This window comes from Scyliorhinus canicula, chromosome 21, assembly GCF_902713615.1.
Source record: "Scyliorhinus canicula chromosome 21, sScyCan1.1, whole genome shotgun sequence".
Classification (NCBI taxonomy): Eukaryota; Metazoa; Chordata; class Chondrichthyes; order Carcharhiniformes; family Scyliorhinidae; genus Scyliorhinus; species Scyliorhinus canicula.
In genome coordinates this window covers 47,689,643-47,710,948 of record NC_052166.1, presented here as the reverse complement: position 1 = coordinate 47,710,948, position 21,306 = coordinate 47,689,643, and the positions used below count along the sequence as shown (strand labels likewise).

General features: G+C 47.3%; 1 protein-coding gene across 3 annotated transcripts in view; it reads left to right on the top strand.

Annotated features, from left to right (window-relative positions):
• The window catches only part of scai (suppressor of cancer cell invasion), a 222,252-nt gene that overhangs the window by 175,093 nt on the left and 25,853 nt on the right, over positions 1-21,306 (top strand). For all 3 annotated transcript variants that reach the window (XR_005458494.1, XM_038781892.1, XM_038781891.1), the window contains exons 14-15: positions 19,341-19,413; positions 20,647-20,820. Coding sequence is in view for 2 of the 3 variants with exons in the window: in XM_038781892.1 (XP_038637820.1) it covers positions 19,341-19,413; positions 20,647-20,820 (247 nt within the window). In the remaining variant the exon portion in view is untranslated. The remainder of the gene's footprint in view (positions 1-19,340; positions 19,414-20,646; positions 20,821-21,306) is intronic.

Genomic DNA, 21,306 nt, shown 5'->3' with positions numbered 1-21,306 from the left:
CTATAATTTTATTTTATGATTATTGCCCATCCCTGAGGGCATTTTTAGAGTCAACATGTAGGCCAGACCAGGTACAGCCAACAGATTTCCTTTCTTAAAGGATATTAACGAACCAGATGGGTTTTGACAACAAATCGACAATTTCATGGTCATTTGACTTTTAATTCCAGATTTTTATTGAATTCAAATTTCACCATCTGCCAAGGTGGGATTTGTACTCGGGTCCCCAGAGCATTACCCTGGGTCTCTGTATTACTAGTCCAGCGATATTACGACTACGCCACCACCTCCCCGGTTGCATGGGAGTAAATTTATTCTGGCCAATAAAATACTGTGTACAGGATTGAATCATGTGTAGAGCGGGCTTGTATTTTGTGTAATTTTCTGAATTAAAGTAAACTATGACGACCCTTTTTTTGCTTGGCAGCATATCTATATTACCGCAGGTAAGTAAAATAAATAATTGAGTGCCTGGTGCCATTCTATTTTAACCAAACTTCTGAACAAAAATTTTAAATATTTGCTCATTTAAAATAAAACAAAACCAACAAATGTACTCTGTCTTGTCATAAACATCATTCAATTAATACTGATTCGTTAGACCACAGAAGGGTGCACTTAATGGATATGTGTAGAAACATATTTTTAAAAGGAAAGATTAGTGTCTGATCATACATTGAGTGTTGTGTATTTCGAAGCTTAATTTTTTCAAAAAGATTTTGTCCAAGAGTTGCACTTGTAAATTCCAGGTACATTTAAAAGATTATCCATTGTTCATTTTATGTTTCTTATGCCTGTGGTCAGGTGGTAAAGCACATGAGCTCCCTCTGGTGCTTGATTGTTGTCATAATCTTACTGTGGCCTACTTTGTTTAGGTGTTAATTTTCTATCATTAGAATTATTCCTGAATTTTTAAATCTTTGACAAATTTTCATAAGCAATCTGCAAATATTAGAGCTTGTAAGTGGAACGCTTTTGTTTTGTGTGTGTGTGTTGAGCAGTTATGGGTGTAGCGCGATACATTCATTACTTAGTGAACGACGTCTGTCCTGGCTCGACCATGTTCATTAGATGGATGATAACCATATAGTCAAAACATCTTCGATATACAGTGAACTGGCCACTGGGTCATGACCTCATGGACATTCATACCTTGACTGTAAAGACACATGCAAGCGTTATGATCCCAGTTGATTTGTAATTGGACGGGAAGACTTCCGGTGGCAGCCATGAGGTGAGTGGTCGTGCACAAGGTGGTTCCCGCTTGGAGACTTGGTTTTAGGCCCTTTTTACCCGGAAAACGGGCGTGGTGGTGGGAAGAAAACCGAAATAATTGAGGTTTGTCGGTTTATCCTCTGGTGTGAAATGTCTGCGGGATACAGCACGAGGCAAAAATTGAATAAAGCTCCACTCAAGATTTAAAAGGCCTCCGTGGTGGAGAGAAAGAGAACATGATGGAACTCACTGTCGTTGACGCCTTCCCAATTGCCAACCGAGAATCTAATGGAATTCATAGCTGGAGAATTCCAGAGGCATAGGCAGGTGATGTGGGAATACCTGTCTAAGGCGATTGAGGTGGCAGTAGCTCCCTTTCGTGTGCCGATGGAAAAGATGGAGCAGTGATTGAAGCCACAGGGAGTGTCGATTCGGGAAGTGGAGAGGGCGGTCTTGAAATACAGTGACCGGATTTGCTCTTTAGAATCGCAAATATCAATGTTGGCTGAGGCCCATAAAATCATGACGGCCAGGGTGGATGATCAGGACTCCAGGCGTCAACCACTGGATAGTTGGGTTATCGGAGAGAATTAAAGGTCCGCATTCCATTGAGTATGCGGCAAAGATGTTTGGAAAGTTGGTCAGGAAGGGAGTCTTTGCTAAAGTCCTCTAGGTGGACCGGGCCCACCAATTGATGTGCCTGAAACGGTGATCTGGGGACTCGCCACGTGTGGTAATCATCCATTTGGACAAGGAGCGAATTTTAAAGTGGGCGAAGGCCATGCGAGAGTAGCACAAGGGGAGGGGGGTTGGGGGGCATGCACACACTTGCACTCTCCACTCCCTGATGTCAGGGCTGATCTGGCGAAAAGTCGAGCTGGATTTAACAAGGCCAAGACTGCAAAATACGGTTTGTCATGTTTAGGGACAGAGACCATTATTTCAGTACGCCAGAGGAGGCAAATAACTTTGTGAGGAAGGATGGTCTGGGGGAGAACTTTGTGATTATGAGCAGTTATGGAGTTTTTTGAATGTTTACATAGAACGATACAGCGCAGTACAGGCCCTTCGGCCCTCGATGTTGCACCGACATGAAAAAAAACTAAAGGCCATCTAACCTACACTATGCCCTTATCATCCATATGCTTATCCAATAAACTTTTAAATGCCCTCAATGTTGGCGAGTTCATTACTGTTGCAGGTAGGGCATTCCACGGCCTCACCACTCTTTGCGTAAAAAACCCACCTCTGACCTCTGTCCTATATCTATTACCCCTCAATTTAAGGCTATGTCCCCTCGTGCTAGCCACCTCCATCCGCGGGAGAAGGCTCTCGCTGTCCACCCTATCTAACCCTCTGATCATTTTGTATGCCTCTATTAAGTCACCTCTTAACCTTCTTCTCTCTAACGAAAACAACCTCAAGTCCATCAGCCTTTCCTCATAAGATTTTCCCTCCATACCAGGCAACATCCTGGTAAATCTCCTCTGCACCCGTTCCAAAGCTTCCACGTCCTTCCTATAATGAGGCGACCAGAACTGTACGCAATACTCCAAATGCGGCCGTACTAGAGTTTTGTACAACTGCAACATGACCTCATGGCTCCGGAACTCAATCCCTCTACCAATAAAGGCCAACACACCATAGGCCTTCTTCACAACCCTATCAACCTGGGTGGCAACTTTCAGGGATCTATGTACATGGACACCGAGATCCCTCTGCTCATCCACACTACCAAGAATTTTACCATTAGCCAAATATTCCGCATTCCTGTTATTCTTTCCAAAGTGAATCACCTCGCACTTCTCCACATTAAACTCCATTTGCCACCTCTCAGCCCAGCTCTGCAGCTTATCTATGTCCCTCTGTAACCTGCAACATCCTTCCACACTGTCTACAACTCCACCGACTTTAGTGTCGTCTGCAAATTTACTCACCCATCCTTCTGCGCCCTCCTCTAGGTCATTTATAAAAATGACAAACAGCAACGGCCCCAGAACAGATCCTTGTGGTACGCCACTCGTAACTGAACTCCATTCTGAACATTTCCCATCAACTACCACTCTGTCTTCTTTCAACTAGCCAATTTCTGATCCACATCTCTAAATCACCCTCAATCCCCAGCCTCCGTATTTTCTCCGTATTTTCTGCAATAGCCGACCATGGGGAACCTTATCAAACGCTTTACTGAAATCCATATACACCACATCAACTGCTCTACCCTCGTCTACCTGTTCAGTCATCTTCTCAAAGAACTCGATAAGGTTTGTGAGGCATGACCTACCCTTCACAAAACCATGCTGACTATCCCTAATCATATTATTCCTATCTAGATGATTATAAATCGTATCTTTTATAATCCTCTCCAAGACTTTACCCACCACATACGTTAGGCTCACCGGCCTATAGTTACCGGGGTTATCTCTACTCCCCTTCTTGAACAAAGGGACCACATTTGCTATCCTCCAGTCCTCTGGCACTATTCCTGTAGCCAATGATGACCTAAAAATCAAAGCCAAAGGCTCAGCAATCTCTTCCCTGGCTTCCCAGAGAATCTTAGGATAAATCCCATCAGGCCCCGGGGACTTATCTATTTTCACCTTGTCCAGAATTGCCAACACTTCTTCCCTATGCACCTCCATGCCATCTATTCTAATAGCCTGGGTCTCAGCATTCTCCTCCACAATATTATCTTTTTCCTGAGTGAATACTGACGAAAAGTATTCATTTAGTATCTTGCTTATCTCCTCAGCCTCCACACACAACTTCCCACCACTGTCCTTGACTGGCCCTACTCTTACCCTAGTCATTCTTTTATTCCTGACATACCTATAGAAAGCTTTTGGGTTTTCCTTGATCCTACCTGCCAAAGACTTCTCATGTCCCCTTCTTGCTTGTCTTAGCTCTCCCTTTAGATCCTTCCTCGCTTCCTTGTAACTATCAAGCGCCCCAACTGAAACTTCACGCCTCATCTTCACATAGGCCTCCTTCTTCCTCTTAACAAGAGATTCCACTTCTTTGGTAAACCACTGTTCCCTCGCTCGACCCCTTCCTCCCTGCCTGACTGGTACGTACTTTTCAAGAAAATGCAATAGCTGTTCCTTGAACAAGCTCCACATATCCAGTATGCCCAACCCTTGCAGCCTACTTCTCCAACCTACACATCCTAAGTCGTGTCTAATGGCATCATAATTGCCCTTCCCCCAGCTATAACTCTTGCCCTGCGGGGTATACTTATCCCTTTCCATCACTTAACGCAGGGGTGGGCAAACTTTTCCGTGCAAGGGCCACTTTCAGAAATTCACAATTCACAAAGGGCCGCATAGTATATTAAGTAAAATAATTACTTCACCCGGTTATGATTCTGGGCGCCTCATATAGAACATAGAACAGTACAGCACAGAACAGGCCCTTCGGCCCTCGACGTTGTGCTGAGCAATGATCACCCTACTCAAGTCAACGTATCCACCCTATACCAGTAAGTAACCCAACAGCCCCCCCCCCCCATTAACCTTAAAAAAAAATTAAAAAAAAAAAAAATTTTTTTTTAAAAATTTTTTTTTTTTTTTTTTTAATGACTTGGTGGGCCGCAGAAATACCTTTGGCGGGCCGCATGCGGCCCGCGGGCCGTAGTTTGCCCACCCCTGACTTAACGTAAAGGTCACCGAATTGTGGTCACTGTTTCCAAAGTGCTCACCTACCTCCAGATCTAACACCTGGCCTGGTTCATTACCCAAAACCAAATCCAATGTGGCCTCGCCTCTTGTTGGCCTGTCAACATATTGTGTCAGGAAACCCTCCTGCACACACTGTACAAAGAACGACCCATCTAATGTACTCGAACTATATATTTTCCAGTCAATATTTGGAAAGTTAAGGTCTCCCATAACAACTACCAGAATCATCTTCGCCATCCTTTCCTCTACATCCCTAGAACTATTAGGTGGCCTATAGAAAACTCCCAACAGGGTGACCTCCTTTCCTGTTTCTAACCTCAGCCCATACTACCTCGGAAAGAAGAGTCCCCATCCTTGACTAGCAGCGCCACACCTCCCCCTCTTTTGCCCCCTTTTCTGAGCTTACTAAAACACCTAAACCCCGGAACCTGCAACAACCATTCCTGTCCCTGCTCTATCCATGTCTCTGAAATGGCCACAACATCGAAGTCCCAGGTACCAACCCATGCTGCCAGTTCCCCTACCTTATTTCGTATACTCCTGGCATTGAAGTAGACACACTTCAAACCACCTACCTGAACACTGGCACCCTCCTGTGAAGTCAAATCTGTGCTCCTGACCAGATACTCAATCTCCCGTACCCCAAAACTACAATCCAGGTTCCCATGCCCCTGCTGAATTAGTTTAAACCCCCCCCCCCAAAGAGCACTAACAAATCTCCCCCCCCCCCCCCAGGATATTGGTGCCCCTCAGGTTCAGATGTAGACCATCCTGTCTATAGAGGTCCCACCTTCCCCAGAAAGAGCCCCAGTTATCCAGAAATCTGAATCCCTCCCGCCTGCACCATCCCTGTAGCCACGTGTTTAATTGCTCTCTCTCCCTATTCCTCATCTCACTATCACGTGGCACGGGCAACAACCCAGAGATAACAACTCTGCTTGTTCTCGCTCTGAGCTTCCATCCTAGCTCCCTGAAGGCCTGCCTGACATCCTTGTCCCCTTTCCTACCTATGTCGTTAGTGCCAATGTGGACTACGACTTGGGGCTGCTCCCCCTCCCCCTTAAGGACCCGGAAAACACGATCCGAGACATCACGTACCCTTGCACTTGAGAGGGATCATACCAAACGTGAGTCTCTCTCGCTCCCACAAAATCTCCTATCTGTGCCCCTGACTATTGAGTCCCCAATACAGGTTAATGTATTTATTTCTACCATTTTTGATGTTTTTGTTTTCTGGGTTTCATTTTTTTCTCTGAGTTTGGGTTAGTTTGTCTTGTCCAGGGATGTTTGGGTTTGTTACGTACCATTTTGGAAGGTGGAGTAGGGTAAGGGGTTGTTTAGGATTGTTCTGGTTGGTTTTCATTGTTTTCCAAGTGGGGGTCACCATTCTAGCAGTTATGCTAGTTAACGGAAGCAATGTCAGAGAAGGGGCTGCAGCTGGTAGCCTGGGTGTGGGAGGGGGTTTTATCATGTTGGTGAGGTGAGGTAGCATACCTAGGTTGGCTGGGTTTTCTTTGTTTGGGGTGTGGGAGGGGAGGGGAAGGAATGGCGTTATCTGGAGTTGGGTGGGTTGGTTGACTGATGGAAAGGGGAAGTGGATAGGAAGCAGAAGGTGAGCAGGTATGTGGAGTGGGGAGGGTAGAATGCTGGTGACTCAGGTTTCTTCATTGAGGGATTTGGGCGAGGGCGATCATCTTCGGTGGATCTGGAACCGAGGAGGCCTGGAACCGCTGGATCTCCTCATGAGGTGAATATAGCAGATCCTGATGTTAGGGGGGGTGCGTTCAGAGGATGACAGGATGACAATGTGGCACCTGGGGGTGATTAAATGGCCCGGTTAAAAGATCTCTGAGTCTTTGCTCACTTGAAGAGGTTGAAAGCCGATGTAACCTTCTTGCAGGAGATGCATTTGAGGGTTAGGGACCAGATGGGTCAAAGGTAGGAATGGGTGGGGCAGGCGTCCCATTCAAATTTTGATATGAGATTGAGAGGGGTGGCAATCCTGTTATCAGGAGAGTGGCTATTACAGCAGCCAGTGTTTTGACGAACCCTGGGCGGCGGGATATGTGATGGTGAATGAGCTTTTGGCAGATGAACCGGTGGTTTTCGTAAACAAGGTCTTAATTGGACCTTGGCCATCCCGGACCTTCGGGGGGAAACATCAGCAGTGTGCATTGGACCCGAGGATGGACAGGTCAAGTCCCAAGTCTTTCATAACTTTGGGCATGACGAAAGAGTTAGCAGTGTTCATGGAGCAGAATGCGGGTTGGGGCGGAGGGGGGGAAACATGAGGCTGGAGGTGAACTGAGCCCAGCGCCACCCCTGGAGGTTAGATACAGTACTCCTTGCAGACAGGGGTTCTGTGAGAAGATAGCCTTGGCCATAGAGAACTATGTAGGTTTCAATCAGAACGGGGAAGTTTTGCTCTCTACATTCTGGGAAGTGCTAAAGGCGGTGATCAGAGGGGACACAATCTCGTACAAAGCCCACAAAGAGAGAAGGTAGGGAAACTGGCCAGGCAGAGGTTGGTCAACTCAATTCTAGAGGTGGACCGATAGTAATCTATGGCCCGACAACGGAGCTATTAGCGAAGAGAAAGAGGTTACAAATGGAATTTAAATTGGGAAGGCGGTGAACCAACTCCATCGCTCACGAGATGCATTTTTTGAGTATAGTGAGAAGGCAGCAGGTTACCACACGAGAGATAGCCCAGGTTAAGGACGAAGAGGGAGGGCTGGTGATGGCTCCTGATAAGATTAATGGTGCCTTTGAGGTTTTCTACTGGGCGCTGTATAAGTCTAAGCCCCTGGGGGAGGGGCAGGGGATGGAACAGTTTTTGGATGGGTTGGACTTCCTGCTGGCTTAGAGCGTGAAGAGGTAGGGGTTGGAGGCACCATTGGGGCTGGAATGGTTTAAGGAGTATATCAGTTCTATGCAATTGGGGAAGGTGGGGCGGTGGGGAAAACGGGGTAGGGGGGGGACCAGAGCAGGTGAAGTAACTGAGGGAGAAGTTGCTAAACACAATGGGACTGGTGGTATGAAGTGCATTTCTTTCAACGCAAGAAGTATAATAGGTAACCATGATGGGAGATGCCGGCGTTGGACTGGGGTGAGCACAGTAAGAAGTCTTACAACACCAGGTTAAAGTCCAACAGGTTTGTTTCAAACACGAGCTTTCGGAGCACGGCTCCTTCTTCAGGTGAATGGAAAGGCTTGTTCCAGAAATGTTTATATAGACACAGTCAGAGATGCCCCGGAATGCGAGCACCTGCAGGCAATCAAATCATCAAAGATGCAGAGAGAGAGGTAACTCCAGGTTAAAGAGGTGTGAATTGTCCCAAGCCAGTTCAGTCGGTAGGCCTCTGCAAGTCCAGGCTTGTTGGTGGGGGCCGAATGTAATGCGACATGAATCCCAGATCCCGGTTGAGTCCGCATTCATGCGTGCGGAACTTAGCTATAAGTTTTTGCTCAGCAATTTTGCGTTGTCGCGTCTCCTGAAGGCCTCCTTGTAGAATGCTGACCCGGAGATCAGAGGCTGAATGTCCTTGACTGCTGAAGTGTTCCCCAACTGGAAGGGAACAGTCCTGCCTGTTGATAGTCGCACGATGCCCGTTTATTCGTTGTCGCAGTGTCTGCATGGTCTCGCCAATGTACCACGCTTCGGGACATCCTTTCCTGCAGCGTATGAGGTAGACTACATTGGTCGAGTCGCACGAGTATGCGCCGCGTACCTGGTGGGTGGTGTTTCCACGTGTAATGGTGGTGTCCATGTCGATGATCTGGCATGTCTTGCAGAGATTACCCTGGCAGGGTTTTGTGGTGTTGTGGTTGCTGTTCTGAAGGCTGGGTAATTTGCTGCAAACAATGGTTTGTTTGAGGTTGCGCGGTTGTTTGAAGGCCAGTAGTGGGGGTGTGGGGATGACCTTGGCAAGATGTCCATCCTCGCTGATGATGTGTTGGAGGCTGCGAAGAAGATGTCGTAGTTTCTCCGCCCCAGGAAAGTACTGGACGACGAAGGGTACTCTGTCAGTGGTGTCCCGTGTTTGTCTTCTGAGGAGGTCGGTGCGGGTTTTTGCTGTGGCGCGGTGGAACTGTCGATCAATGAGTCGAGCGCCATATCCCGTTCGTACGAGGGCATCTTTCAGCATCTGTAGGTGTCTGTTGCGCTCCTCCTTGTCTGAGCAGATCCTGTGTATACGGAGGGCTTGTCCATAGGGGATGGCTTCTTTAATGTGTTTCGGGTGAAAGCTGGAGAAGTGGAGCATCGTGAGATTATCTGTGGGCTTGCGGTAAAGCGAGGTGCTGAGGTGACCGTCCTTGATGGAGACGAGTGTGTCCAAGAATGGAACTGAATTTGGAGAATAGTCCATGGTGAGTTTGATGGTGGGATGGAACTTATTGATGTCATCGTGTAGTCGTTTCAGTGATGTCTCGCCGTGGGTCCAAAGGAAAAAAATGTCATCGATGTATCTGGTGTATAGCATCGGTTGAAAGTCCTGTGTGGTGAGGAAGTCCTGTTCAAACTTGTGCATGAAGATGTTGGCATATTGAGGTGCAAATTTGGTCCCCATGGCTGTTCCGTGCGTCTGGATGAAGAATTTGTTGTCGAAGGTGAAGACGTTGTGGTCTAGAATGAAACGGATGAGTTGCAGAATTGCGTCTGGAGATTGGCAGTTGTCGGTGTTGAGGACTGAGGCTGTTGCAGCAATGCCGTCGTCATGGGGGATGCTGGTGTAGAGTGCCGAGACATCCATTGTGACGAGGAATGTTCCTGGTTCAACTGGTCCATGGGTGCTCAGTTTCTGTAGGAAGTCCGTCGTGTCGCGACAGAAGCTGGGTGTACCTTGTACGCAGCGCCGGCCCTAGGGTTGCTGGCGCCCCGGGCAAGCTGAACTTCGGCGCCCTTGGGGAGGGGGGGCGGGGCCTGGGAGGGGAGGGGGGTGGGGCCTGGGAGGGGAGGGGGGGCGGGGCCTGGGAGGGGAGGGGGGGCGGGGCCTGGGAGGGGAGGGGAGGGGGGGCGGGGCCTGGGAGGGGAGGGGGGGCGGGGCCTGGGAGGGGAGGGGGGGCGGGGCCTGGGAGGGGAGGGGGGGGCGGGGCCTGGGAGGGGAGGGGGGGCGGGGCCTGGGAGGGGAGGGGGGGCGGGGCGGGGCCTGGGAGGGGGGGGCCCGCAGAGGGGAGGGGGGCCCGCAGAGGGGAGGGGGGGGAGACCCGCAAGGGGGGGGGGGGGGAGACCCGCAAGGGGGGGGGGGGGGAGACCCGCAAGGGGGGGGGGGGGGGAGACCCGCAAGGGGGGGGGGGGGGGGGAGACCCGCAAGGGGGGGGGGGGGGGGGAGACCCGCAAGGGGGGGGGGGGGGGGGGAGCGACCCGCAAGGGGGGGGGGGGGGGAGCGGACCGGGGGGGGGGGGGGGGGGGGGGGGGGGGGGGCGGACCGGGGGTGGGGGGGAGCGGACCGGGGGGGAGTGATAATTGATTATTGATTATTGAAACCGCATGAGCAGATGGTAAATTGTTTTCTAACCTACACCAGATGACATGTAGTTCAACGGAGGGTTTTTCAAAACTCTCACTGACAGTTTCAGCTTTTTCTCCCCTATGTTTAAAGAGCATGGGATTTTTATCCCCATGTTTAAAGATAAGCAAATTTTAAAAGCTTGAGACATGACATTTAAGCAGACCTTGGGGGTGAGGCTTCTGTATCTGGGTTCTGCACACCACTTAGCACACAGTAATAAAACTCCAAAAAAGGCCAAATAACTAAGTGTTATAACTAAGTATACCTGTGTCACCACCTTTGCACTGCAGCTTTTTGGCTCCCCTGTTAATCTCGTTGCACTTGTAAAGTGACCTGTGAATGAATGAGCGCTGGCCAGCTGAATTTTTGGCGCTGAAACGGCAGCGCTGAAATTTTTGACGCTGAACGTCCAGGCGCTGAAACGGCAGCGCTGAAACGGCAGCGCTGAACTGTCCCATTCCCCTGGGGGAGGGCGGCCACAGCGGGGGAGGGCGGCCACAGCGGGGGGAGGGCGGCCACAGCGAGGGGAGGGCGGCCACAGCGGGGGAGGGCGGCCACAGCGGGGGAGGGCGGCCACAGCGGGGGAGGGCGGCCACAGCGGGGGAGGGCGGCCACAGCGGGGGAGGGCGGCCACAGCGGGGGAGGGCGGCCACCGCGCATGCGCTGGTTGGCACCGGCCCAACTGCGCATGCGCGGGACCCGAGTCTGGCGCCCCCTAGCACATGGCGCCCCGGGCGACTGCCCGAGTTGCCGGTGCCTTGAGCCGGCCCTGCTTGTACGATGGGTTTCAAGATGCCCTCGATGTGGCCAGAGAGGTTCTCACACAGGGTCCCATTGCCTGAAACGATAGGACGGCCTGGTGTGTTGGCCTTGTGTATTTTCGGGAGGCAGTAGAGATCTCCAATGCGGGGATTACGTGGGATGAGAGCACGTAGGGTGTTCTGAAGGTCTGGATCTAAGGTCTTGATCAGTCTGCTGAGTTGGCGGATGTGTTCCTTGGTTGGATCTGCGGGTAACTGCCTGTAGTGTTCCTGGTTGTCGAGTTGTCGGTATACTTCTTTGCAGTAGTCTGTTCTGTTCAGTATGACGGTGGCCCCTCCTTTGTCTGCTGGTTTGATGACGATGTTGCGGTTGGTCTTGAGAGTGCGGATGGCGTTGCGTTGTGCTTGGGTGACGTTTGAGGCTGCCTTGTGATTGCGAGTGATGAATCTGGCATTGACACGACTTCTGACGGCTTGAGCATACATGTCGAGTCTAGGGCAGCGGCCTTCCGGAGGGGTCCAATTTGACTCTTTCCTTTTCGGTTGCTGCACTGCAGATCTCGCGGTCTGCTGTTCCGGTTCATTGGTCGTGTCCCTGGGTTCGCTGTCGGCCTCTTGGGGTCTGTGGAAGAATTCCCGGAGCCTCATTCGCCTGATGAATTCCTCCGTATCTGCCGCGAGACTGATGGGGTCCATTTTGGTGGTGGTGCAGAAATTGAGCCCTCTGCTGAGGACTTCGATTTCGTCTGGTTGAAGGGTGTAGTCTGACAAGTTGACAATGGATTTCCCTGTATTGTTTTCGACTGTTGTACCGGGAGAAGCTTGATTGCTGCTGGTGGTGATGCCAAGTTTCTCAAGCTTCCTGTTCTTGGTGTGCATGTAGGTGGCATAGTATTGCTGTCTCATCTGTTTGGCGGTGTTCCGCAGCTGGTCTGCTGTGTCCTGAGCGCAAGTTGAGAATATGGCCTCTCTCTTGGTTTCCAGGTTGCGTCGACTGCTGTAGAGTTGGTGTACGAGGTGTTTGAGGAGTGTGACAGAGGTGCGGTGGCAGAGTCTTTCAGCGTAGTCTGTGTTGTAAGTCGACTTGAGTGGGTTTTTGATCTGTAGTCCTTTCGGGATCTTGTCTGCTTTTTTGCATCTTTGTAGAAACTGAATGTCAGTGTCTATATGCGCGATCTTCCTGGAGATCCTCTCCACTTTGAGCCGGCAGTTTGCGGTGTCAATGGTAGCCATGATGTGGAGATGCCGGCGTTGGACTGGGGTGAGCACAGTAAGAAGTCTTACAACACCAGGTTAAAGTCCAACAGGTTTGTTTCAAACACGAGCTTTCGGAGCACGGCTCCTTCTTCAGGTGAATGGAAAGGCTTGTTCCAGAAATGTTTATATAGACACAGTCAGAGATGCCCCGGAATGCGAGCACCTGCAGGCAATCAAATCATCAAAGATGCAGAGAGAGAGGTAACTCCAGGTTAAAGAGGTGTGAATTGTCCCAAGCCAGACTCAACCCCGGACTCAACCGGGATCTGGGATTCATGTCGCATTACATTCGGCCCCCACCAACAAGCCTGGACTTGCAGAGGCCTACCGACTGAACTGGCTTGGGACAATTCACACCTCTTTAACCTGGAGTTACCTCTCTCTCTGCATCTTTGATGATTTGATTGCCTGCAGGTGCTCGCATTCCGGGGCATCTCTGACTGTGTCTATATAAACATTTCTGGAACAAGCCTTTCCATTCACCTGAAGAAGGAGCCGTGCTCCGAAAGCTCGTGTTTGAAACAAACCTGTTGGACTTTAACCTGGTGTTGTAAGACTTCTTACTATAATAGGTAAGGCAGATGAACTTAAGAGCTAGGATTAGTACTTGGAACTGTGATGTTTTTGCTATTACAGAGTCTTGGTTGAGGGAGGGGCAGGATTGGCAGCTAAACGTTCCAGGATTAGAGGGGGATGTAAAAGGGGTGGGGGAGGAGTTGCATTACTGGTTAAAGAGAATATCACAGCTGTACTGAGGGAGGACACCTCTGAGGGCTCATGCAGCAAGGCAATATTGGTTGAGCTCGGGAATAGAAAGGGTGCAATCACAATGTTGGGGTTTACTTACAGGCTTCCCAACAGCCAGCAGGAGATAGCGGGGCAGATATGTAGTCATATTTTGAAAAGATGTAAAAGCAACAAGGTTGTTGTGGTGACTGATTTTAACTTCCCCTATATTAACTGGGACTCGCTTAATGCTAGAGGCTTGAGTAGGGCAGAATTTGTAAGGCGTGTCCAGGTGGGTTTCTTGAAATAATATGTAAATAGTTCAATTCGGGAAGGGGCCATACTGGCCCTGGTATTGGGGAATGAGTCCTGCCAGGTGATCGAAGTTTCTGTAGGGAGGCATTTCGGGAACAGTGACCATAATTCCGTACGTTTTAAGGTATTCGTGGATAAGGATAAGAGTAATCCTCGGGTGAAGCTGCTAAATTGGGGGAAGGCTAATTACATCAATATTAGGCAGGAACTGAAGAATTTGGATTGGGGTCGGCTGTTTGACGGTAAATCAACACCTGACATGTCCGAGTCTTTCAAATGTCAGTTGATTAGAATTCAGGACCGGCATGTTCCTGTGCGGATGAAGGATAAGTATAGCAAGTTTTGGGAACCTTGGATAACGAGGGATATTGTGAGCCTAGTCAAAAAGAAAAAGGAAGCATTCGCAAGGTCTAGAAGGCTGAGAACAGACTAAACTGCTGAAGAATATCACTAAAGTAGGAAGGAACCCAGCTAGAAAGTAGCAAGGAGTTAGCAGGGCTAAAACAGGTCATGAAAAGTTCTTGGCAAACAGGATGAAGGCGAATCCCAAGGCATTTAATATGTATATAAAAGGCAAGAGGGTAGCCAGTGAAATGGTTGGCCCACTCGAGGACAGATGAGGGAATCTATGCGTGGAGCCAGAGGAAATGGTGAGGTACTAAATGAGCCTTTGCATCAGTATTCACCAAAGAGAAGGACTTGATGGATGTTGAGTCTAGGGAAGGGTGTGTTAATATTCTGGATCATGTAGATATCAAAAAGGAGGAGGAGGTGTTGGGAGTCTTAAAAAAGCATTAAGGTAGATAAGTCCCCACGGCCTGATGGGATCTACCCCAGAATACTGAGGGGGGCAAAGGAGAAATTTGCTGGGGCCTTGACAGAAATATTTGTATCCTCATTGTCTGCAGGTGAGGTTCCAGAGGACTGGAGAATAGCCAATGTTGTTCCTTTGTTTAAGAAGAGCACGGATAATCCAGGAAATTATAGGCTGGTGAGCCTCACTTCAGTGGTAGGGAAGTTATCGGTAAAGATTCTAAGGGACAGGATTTACTCATGTTTGGAAACAAATGGACTTTTGACAATTGGCAGCATAGTTTTGTGAAAGGGAGGTCGTGTCTCACAAACTTGATCTAGTTTTTTGAGGAATTGACAAAGATGGTTAATGAAGGAAGGGCAGTGGATGGTGTCTACATGGACTTCAGCAAATTCTTTGACAAGATCCCTCCTGGCAGACTGGTGCAAAAGGTGAAGTCATATGGGATCAGAAGTGAGCTGGATACAGAACTGGCTGGGTCATAGAAGACAGAGGATAGTGGTGGAAGGATGCTTTATGAATGGAAGGCTGGACTAGTGGTGTTCTGCAGGGATCATTGCTGGGACCTTTGTTCGTGGTATATATAAATGATTTGGAGGAAAATGTAGCTGGGCTGATTAGTAGGTTTGCGGACGACATAAAGATTGGTGGAGATGGTGTAGTTGCGGATAGTAAATAGGATTGTCAGAGGATACAGCAGGATATAGATCGGTTGGAGACTTAGAAACACGGCAGATGGAGTTTAATCCGGACAAATGTGAAGTAATGCATGTGGGAATTATACAATAAATGACAGAACCCTTGGGAGTATTGACAGGCAGAGCGATCTGGGCGTACAGGTCTACAGATCACTGAAAGTGGCAACCCAGGTGGATACGGTAGTCAAAAAGACTTGCAGCATGCTTGTGTTCATCAGTCGAGGCATTGAGTATAAATATTGGTAAGTCATGCTGCAGCTGTACAGAACCTTAGTTAGGCCACATTTGAAATATTGGGACAATTCTGGTCGCCATACTACCAGAAGAGGTTTACCAGAATGTTGTCTGGTCAGCCTGGCCTCTTGTGGAGTCTTTGCCTCCATCTACAACTGTAGGTTTTACCCTTTCAGGCACAAACATCAAATAATTAAATACACTTAAAACTATACCTTATTTATAATGTTTACCAATACAAATATAAATCCCTTAAAACTACCTTTGTTTTCCTAACACAAGCAAGAAATGAAGATGGCAGACATTGATACTGACAACTGGGAGACAATTGCTGACAGTTGTGTCCTCTGGAGATTGATTATTTAAAAGGGCATTGGAAGAGTTGAGCAGAAACGAAAAGCTCAGCTGGCTGAGAATGAGAAGAAGGCTCAGAAAAAGCCTGAAGGCCAGTGAGTTGTGCACCTTCTCAATCCACTGTCTTCCTCTGCAGCAAATGTAGGAGAGACTATCACCACAGCATGGGGTGCCTGAGTCCATGCCGGAGTCGACCACCATGGTGTAAAGTATTAGACATAGACATAGAATTTACAGTGGAGAAGGAGGCCATTTGGCCCATCGTGTCTGCACCGGCTCTTGGAAAGAGCATCCCACCCAAGTTCCACACCTCCACCCTATCCCCATAACCCAGTAACCCCACCCAACACGAAGGGCAATTTTGGACATTAAGGGAAATTTAGCATGGCCAATCGACCTAACCTGCACATCTTTAGACTGTGGGAGAAAACCGGAGCACCCGGAGGAAACCCACGCACACACGGGGAGGATGTGCAGACTCCGCACAGACAGTGACCCAAGCCGGAATCGAACCTGGGACCATGGAGCTGTGAAGCAATTGTGCTATCCACAATGCTACCATGCTGCCCTCTTAGAAGACTTCAAGACTCTCAAGACCTATTGTCTTACAAGACTGAATATCTTACAAGACAATATAGTTGTTCAGTGAGATACAGAGTAAAACTCCTAAATGTGCTCAATCCTAGCCTGAAAAAAGGAGCTTGCATTGCATGCACAAGAACAGATTATATACTATGAGCCAGATTGTCCATTTAATGCTGACCTCTGAATCATTTTATTCTCTCGGAAGTGACCACTAGTTGAGACAGAATAAATGTTACTATCTGTATGACAATTCTGAAGACTTTTAAGCTATTCGTCTTAATTGGTACAAAGTCTTAATAATCTATAATCTTTATTATTGTCACAATAGACACGTTAACACTGCAATGAAGTTACTGTGAAAATCCCCTAGTCACCACACTCCAGTGCCTGTTCGGGTACACAGGGAGAATTCAGAATGCCCAATTCACCTAACAAGCACGACTTGTGGGAGGAAACCGGAGCACTTGGAGGAAACGCGGGCAGACATGCCAATAGAAAGATTTCCAAAATAAAAGACATGGGCAGACAGTGACCCAAGTGGAAATCGAACCTGGACCCTAGCGCTCTGAAGCAACAGTGCTAACCACTGTGCTACCGTGCCGTCCAAGTCTTAATCCTAGAAGTAAAAACCGTGTGCTAACTCATTGTGCCATCCAGTTCCCCAAAGTGAAATGTGTTGACTGGAGTTTCTGTGATTGCAGAAGCATGGTTATATGCAACTTTTGTGAATGCTTTGCCATGAAGTCCTGGATACCCTTATTTCAATAAAGAAATTATCAAAATTTTGTTTCATTAGCCACAAAAAATAGGTGGGGAGCAGGAAATGAGGAGGTTTTCAAATTTACCCCTGTTGTATCTTTTGGGAGAACGGTGCAGGCATTCAAGTGTTGGTTGATAAGAATTACAATTGAAGCAAGTTTGTCAAAACTTATTCTGGTCTCTGGGTTATATGCCACAATTTGTCCAGCAGCTCACACATCCACTGTCTGATGCTACTGAATTTCAAAGAAATTGATGAGGAGGGCTTGATCTGTTTTTTGTTCTGCGGGAGTAGAAAAGGCCAAAAAGGAGAGTTAATGGACGCTATTAAAATTAGGAAAAGTTTTGACATGAATACTCATTCTGAAAAGAGACAGAAATAAATCTTGGGGTCTTCAACCTGGAAAGGATGTGATTCTTGTTATTTCATGACCTACATCAAAAAACGATCTGTTGAAACTTATTACCGTGGCCCAACGTAACCAAGTACAGGTATGAAGGCAATTATAGTTGAGGATTTCAAGGATTACATTGTTTGGTTATAGAGCAGCCTTCGATATAATGTGCTTGAAGGGAATTAGTGTAATCTTTTAAACGAGAAGTAGTAAAGTACTTTGAACAAAGCCACAGGCATTTAATTTTTCAGTCATATCTTAAGTTTTTCTATAATCCAGGCATTCAGAGTTAGAGAATGAAATGATTCCTATTCAGAATGAGTAGCTATACACTTTTTTGCGAATATTCATTTTGACCACCTTTATATTGGTTAATCTCTTTTTTTTGTTTCTATATTTGTGACTACCTGATTAAGCTAATAGATTTGGACTAATAAACTTTGTGTCGCTGTAATCAGGAGACCCAACTCCGCAGTAATTTGTAACTGTTAAACTGACTTGCAGCAGATTTAACAGTTTTCATTCTTTATAGATGAAGTTTGGAATCCAGAAATTAAACCACAAACCAAAAGTGACTTCCCTACTTTTTTGATTGGTGTGAGGAATACTCCTTTATCTGTGAATGTACATGTTGAATGCTGGTCACTACTGTATTGTGCAGCTCTGCTTGGTGGTGTTTTGGGTGTCAGTTTAGCCAAGTGATGGCTAGCCAGCTGGTTTGTGATGCAGAGCAAGGCCAGCAGCGCCTTCCTGTTCAATTCCAGTACCGGCTGAGGTTATTGATCGAGGCCTTCGCAATCTTGTTCGTCGCCTGAGGTGCAGTGATCCTCGGGTTAAATCACCATCAGTCAATTCTCTCCCTCAAAGGGAAAAGCAGCCTATGGTCATCTGGGACTATGACAATTTTACCTGTATCCAGAGCTTCTAAAATGAGATCTACACTGTGTTAGTAGATGATAATAATTGAAGTAATATCAACTCAGACTTTGTGGTCACTGGTAAACGAATGCCGTTTGTTTCACGTACACTTAGTCACGGAATTTCTGTAGAATTTTACACTTTTTTTTGTGTATAACAGATTACCAAAGTAGCATAGTACCCTCCACAGGGAGGATCGAGGACCTGTTGGAACTGGGCAAGCGATTGCATATCTTTTTAACCAATCCGTAGTGAAATATGCAGAGTGTAATCTAGGAAATATAAATTTGAATGTTTAATTCGATGTAAACCATGGACAAAAGTACAGTGAAGGGGGAGAAAATAAATGGATTGTGAAGATGAGTTAGAGCAAAAGAAAACATTTTAAAATAGTTTTAAATCTCCATCAGTAATTAACTTCAAAGAGATGCCACTCCACACACTTACAAAAAATAATTTTCAGTGCCTGAGAAACTGGCAGGAATTAAATCTTACCCTACCCTTCAAGAATTCACACACTTGAATGGACAAGCAATAACTTTTGCTGCCATATTTAGTGACTGTCTAGTGGCTAAGTGCCACAACTTCACACCGTTACAATGTATTTAAATGTCAAGTCTCTCACTGAGATGTCTCAATGTCTGGAAGCCTATTGAAGAGCAGCAACGTCTTGATTTCGAAATGTGTAAATGTCCAATTTACTCCTTAACAATGAGGTGTTATAGCCACCCTGTTACTCCAATGTCAATATCTGAACTGACGCATCTATTCAGCTCTCACATTGGTTGTGAAATGGTAAACAGTGATATCAGGATTTTATATATTGATGCTGGAGTATTATATAATCTCGTTTAAATATCAATGTCAATTTTTTAGCAAATGGTTTCTGCGAAAAACAAAGATGTGAAGTTTGCACCCTTTCATGTACTGGATACTGATTTATGCATAACATAACATGCAAATAATAAATGCAAACGGCTAAAATAAAAATGTTGGTGTGTGTAACGCATGATCGCCACACTTTTCTTGTGCAATGTATTATTCTTTATTGCTATGATGTATTGTTTCTTAAGAACATCAAGCGATGCGTGTTTGAATTATAATTTTTCTTTGTTGCAGAACTTTATCAACTTATTTGGCCAGCCCTTAGTCTGCCTGCTTTCACCAACAGCATATCCCAAAGGTTTACAAGGTATGGACATTTTTAAATACTGTTTGGAGAAAATTACTTAAATATTATACCACTCACTATTCCACGGTTAGAGGTGATTGCGCAACATAATATTACCATTATTTTCTAAATTATCCTAGAATGCAGTGTGATTATATCAATATTATGAACAGTATTTTGATGCAATTCAATGACAACTTTAGAGAAATTGGAGAAATATGGGGCTCGGTTCTCCGCTCCCCGACGGCGAAATAGTGTTCGCCGACGGGGCGAAGAATCCGTTCTGGCGCACAAACCCTGGAGCGCCGCCGGATCTTCAATTCTACGCAACCCCCCCCCCCCCCGAAAATCACGTATACATGGAGTACGCTGCGCCGAGTATCCACCGCCTCAGGCCATTGCCTGAGGCCCACCCCGCGATGCTTCGTCTCCGACCGGCCGAATTCCCAACGGCGTGGACCTCTGGTCCCACCATCCAGGAGCCTCGCGTGGCGGCTGCAGGCTCAGCCCAGGGCCAACACAGTCGGAGGAGGGATGATCAGCGGGCAGGGAAGCAATCTGTGCGGGCGGTCCGGGGTGCGCGAGCGGCCGATGTGGGGCACTATTTTGCCGGTCCAGGTCCGTGGGCTGAGTCCGCCATGGAGCACGACGTGGCCACTGGAGGCCACCGCCGTGCGCATGCGCGACCTCTGATCCGGAAGTGCTGGGGGCTGTATCGGCTCTACAACTGTTGCCTGCTAGCCCCCAGCAAGACGGTGAATCTGTGGCTTGTTGACGCCAGATCTCCTGCCGTAAAAGACCACAGTTTTCAAGACAGCGTGCAGACTTTGTTCCAAAAATGGAGAATCCAGCCCATGATTTTGTTCTATATGTAGGATGGTAAATATGTGGCGCAGATTGCCATGCATGGTGGAACAAGAAAGCACAGTGAGTTTGAAAGGTTCTTGTTAACACTGGGATTCGAGATGTTAGAAATGCACTTCTGGAATACTGTGGAGTTTGCTTTGGATGTCTTCTGCCTAAAATTTGTTGCAATGTAATTCACAGTTGAATTCAAATTTTGTCGTACTATTTTGGTGAACAGCCAATAATCATAATAAAGCCAACTCAGAATTATGGTACCTTAATCAAAGCTTCTTGCAAGCATTTAAAGCCATTTTGCACTGCTACCATTGTGCTAAGAGTTCATGATAACTATTGGTGGAAGGATTGCCCTTCCCAAAATCTTGTTAAATTATGTGCCTCTCTTTGCAGATCAGACTCAACGTGGCAGCCTTTTCACCCTCTTTCTGTATAATCCTCTGATGGCCTTTCTCTTTATGTGTCGCCTCACAAGTATGAGAAAAGGAATGTGGGATAAATGTCAAGAATATCTTCATAAGATTTACAGGGACATAGCTCACCTGCTGACTAAATCACGGACTGTGGGTAAGTTATGCGCCACACACCAGAGTGTTGTTTTATGAACAAATGAATGCATGAACAAGTAACTAAATTAGTTTCCGTAAGGGGTGGCATGGTGGTTAGCACTGCTGCCTCACAGCTCCAGGGACCCAAGTTCAATTCCAGCCTCGGGTGACTGTCTCCCCATGTCTGCGTGGGTTTCCTCTGGGTGCTCCGGTGTCCTCCCACAGTCTAAAGATGTGCAGGTTAGGTGGATTGGTCATGTTAAATTGCCCCTTAGTGTCCAAACGGTTAGGTGGGGTTACAGGGATAGCATGGAGGCGTGGGATTAAGTAGGTGCTCTCGCAAAAGGCCGATGCAGACTCTGGGCCAAAGGCCTCTTTCTGCACTGTAAACGCTGTGATTCTATCCAAACAATCAAGCTCTCCACCCTGCAGTGTTTTAAAAGAAAAATTGCACTTTTCTTCTGAAGGCAGTGACAGACGTTTTGAAAATTCCACTGTAACCTGT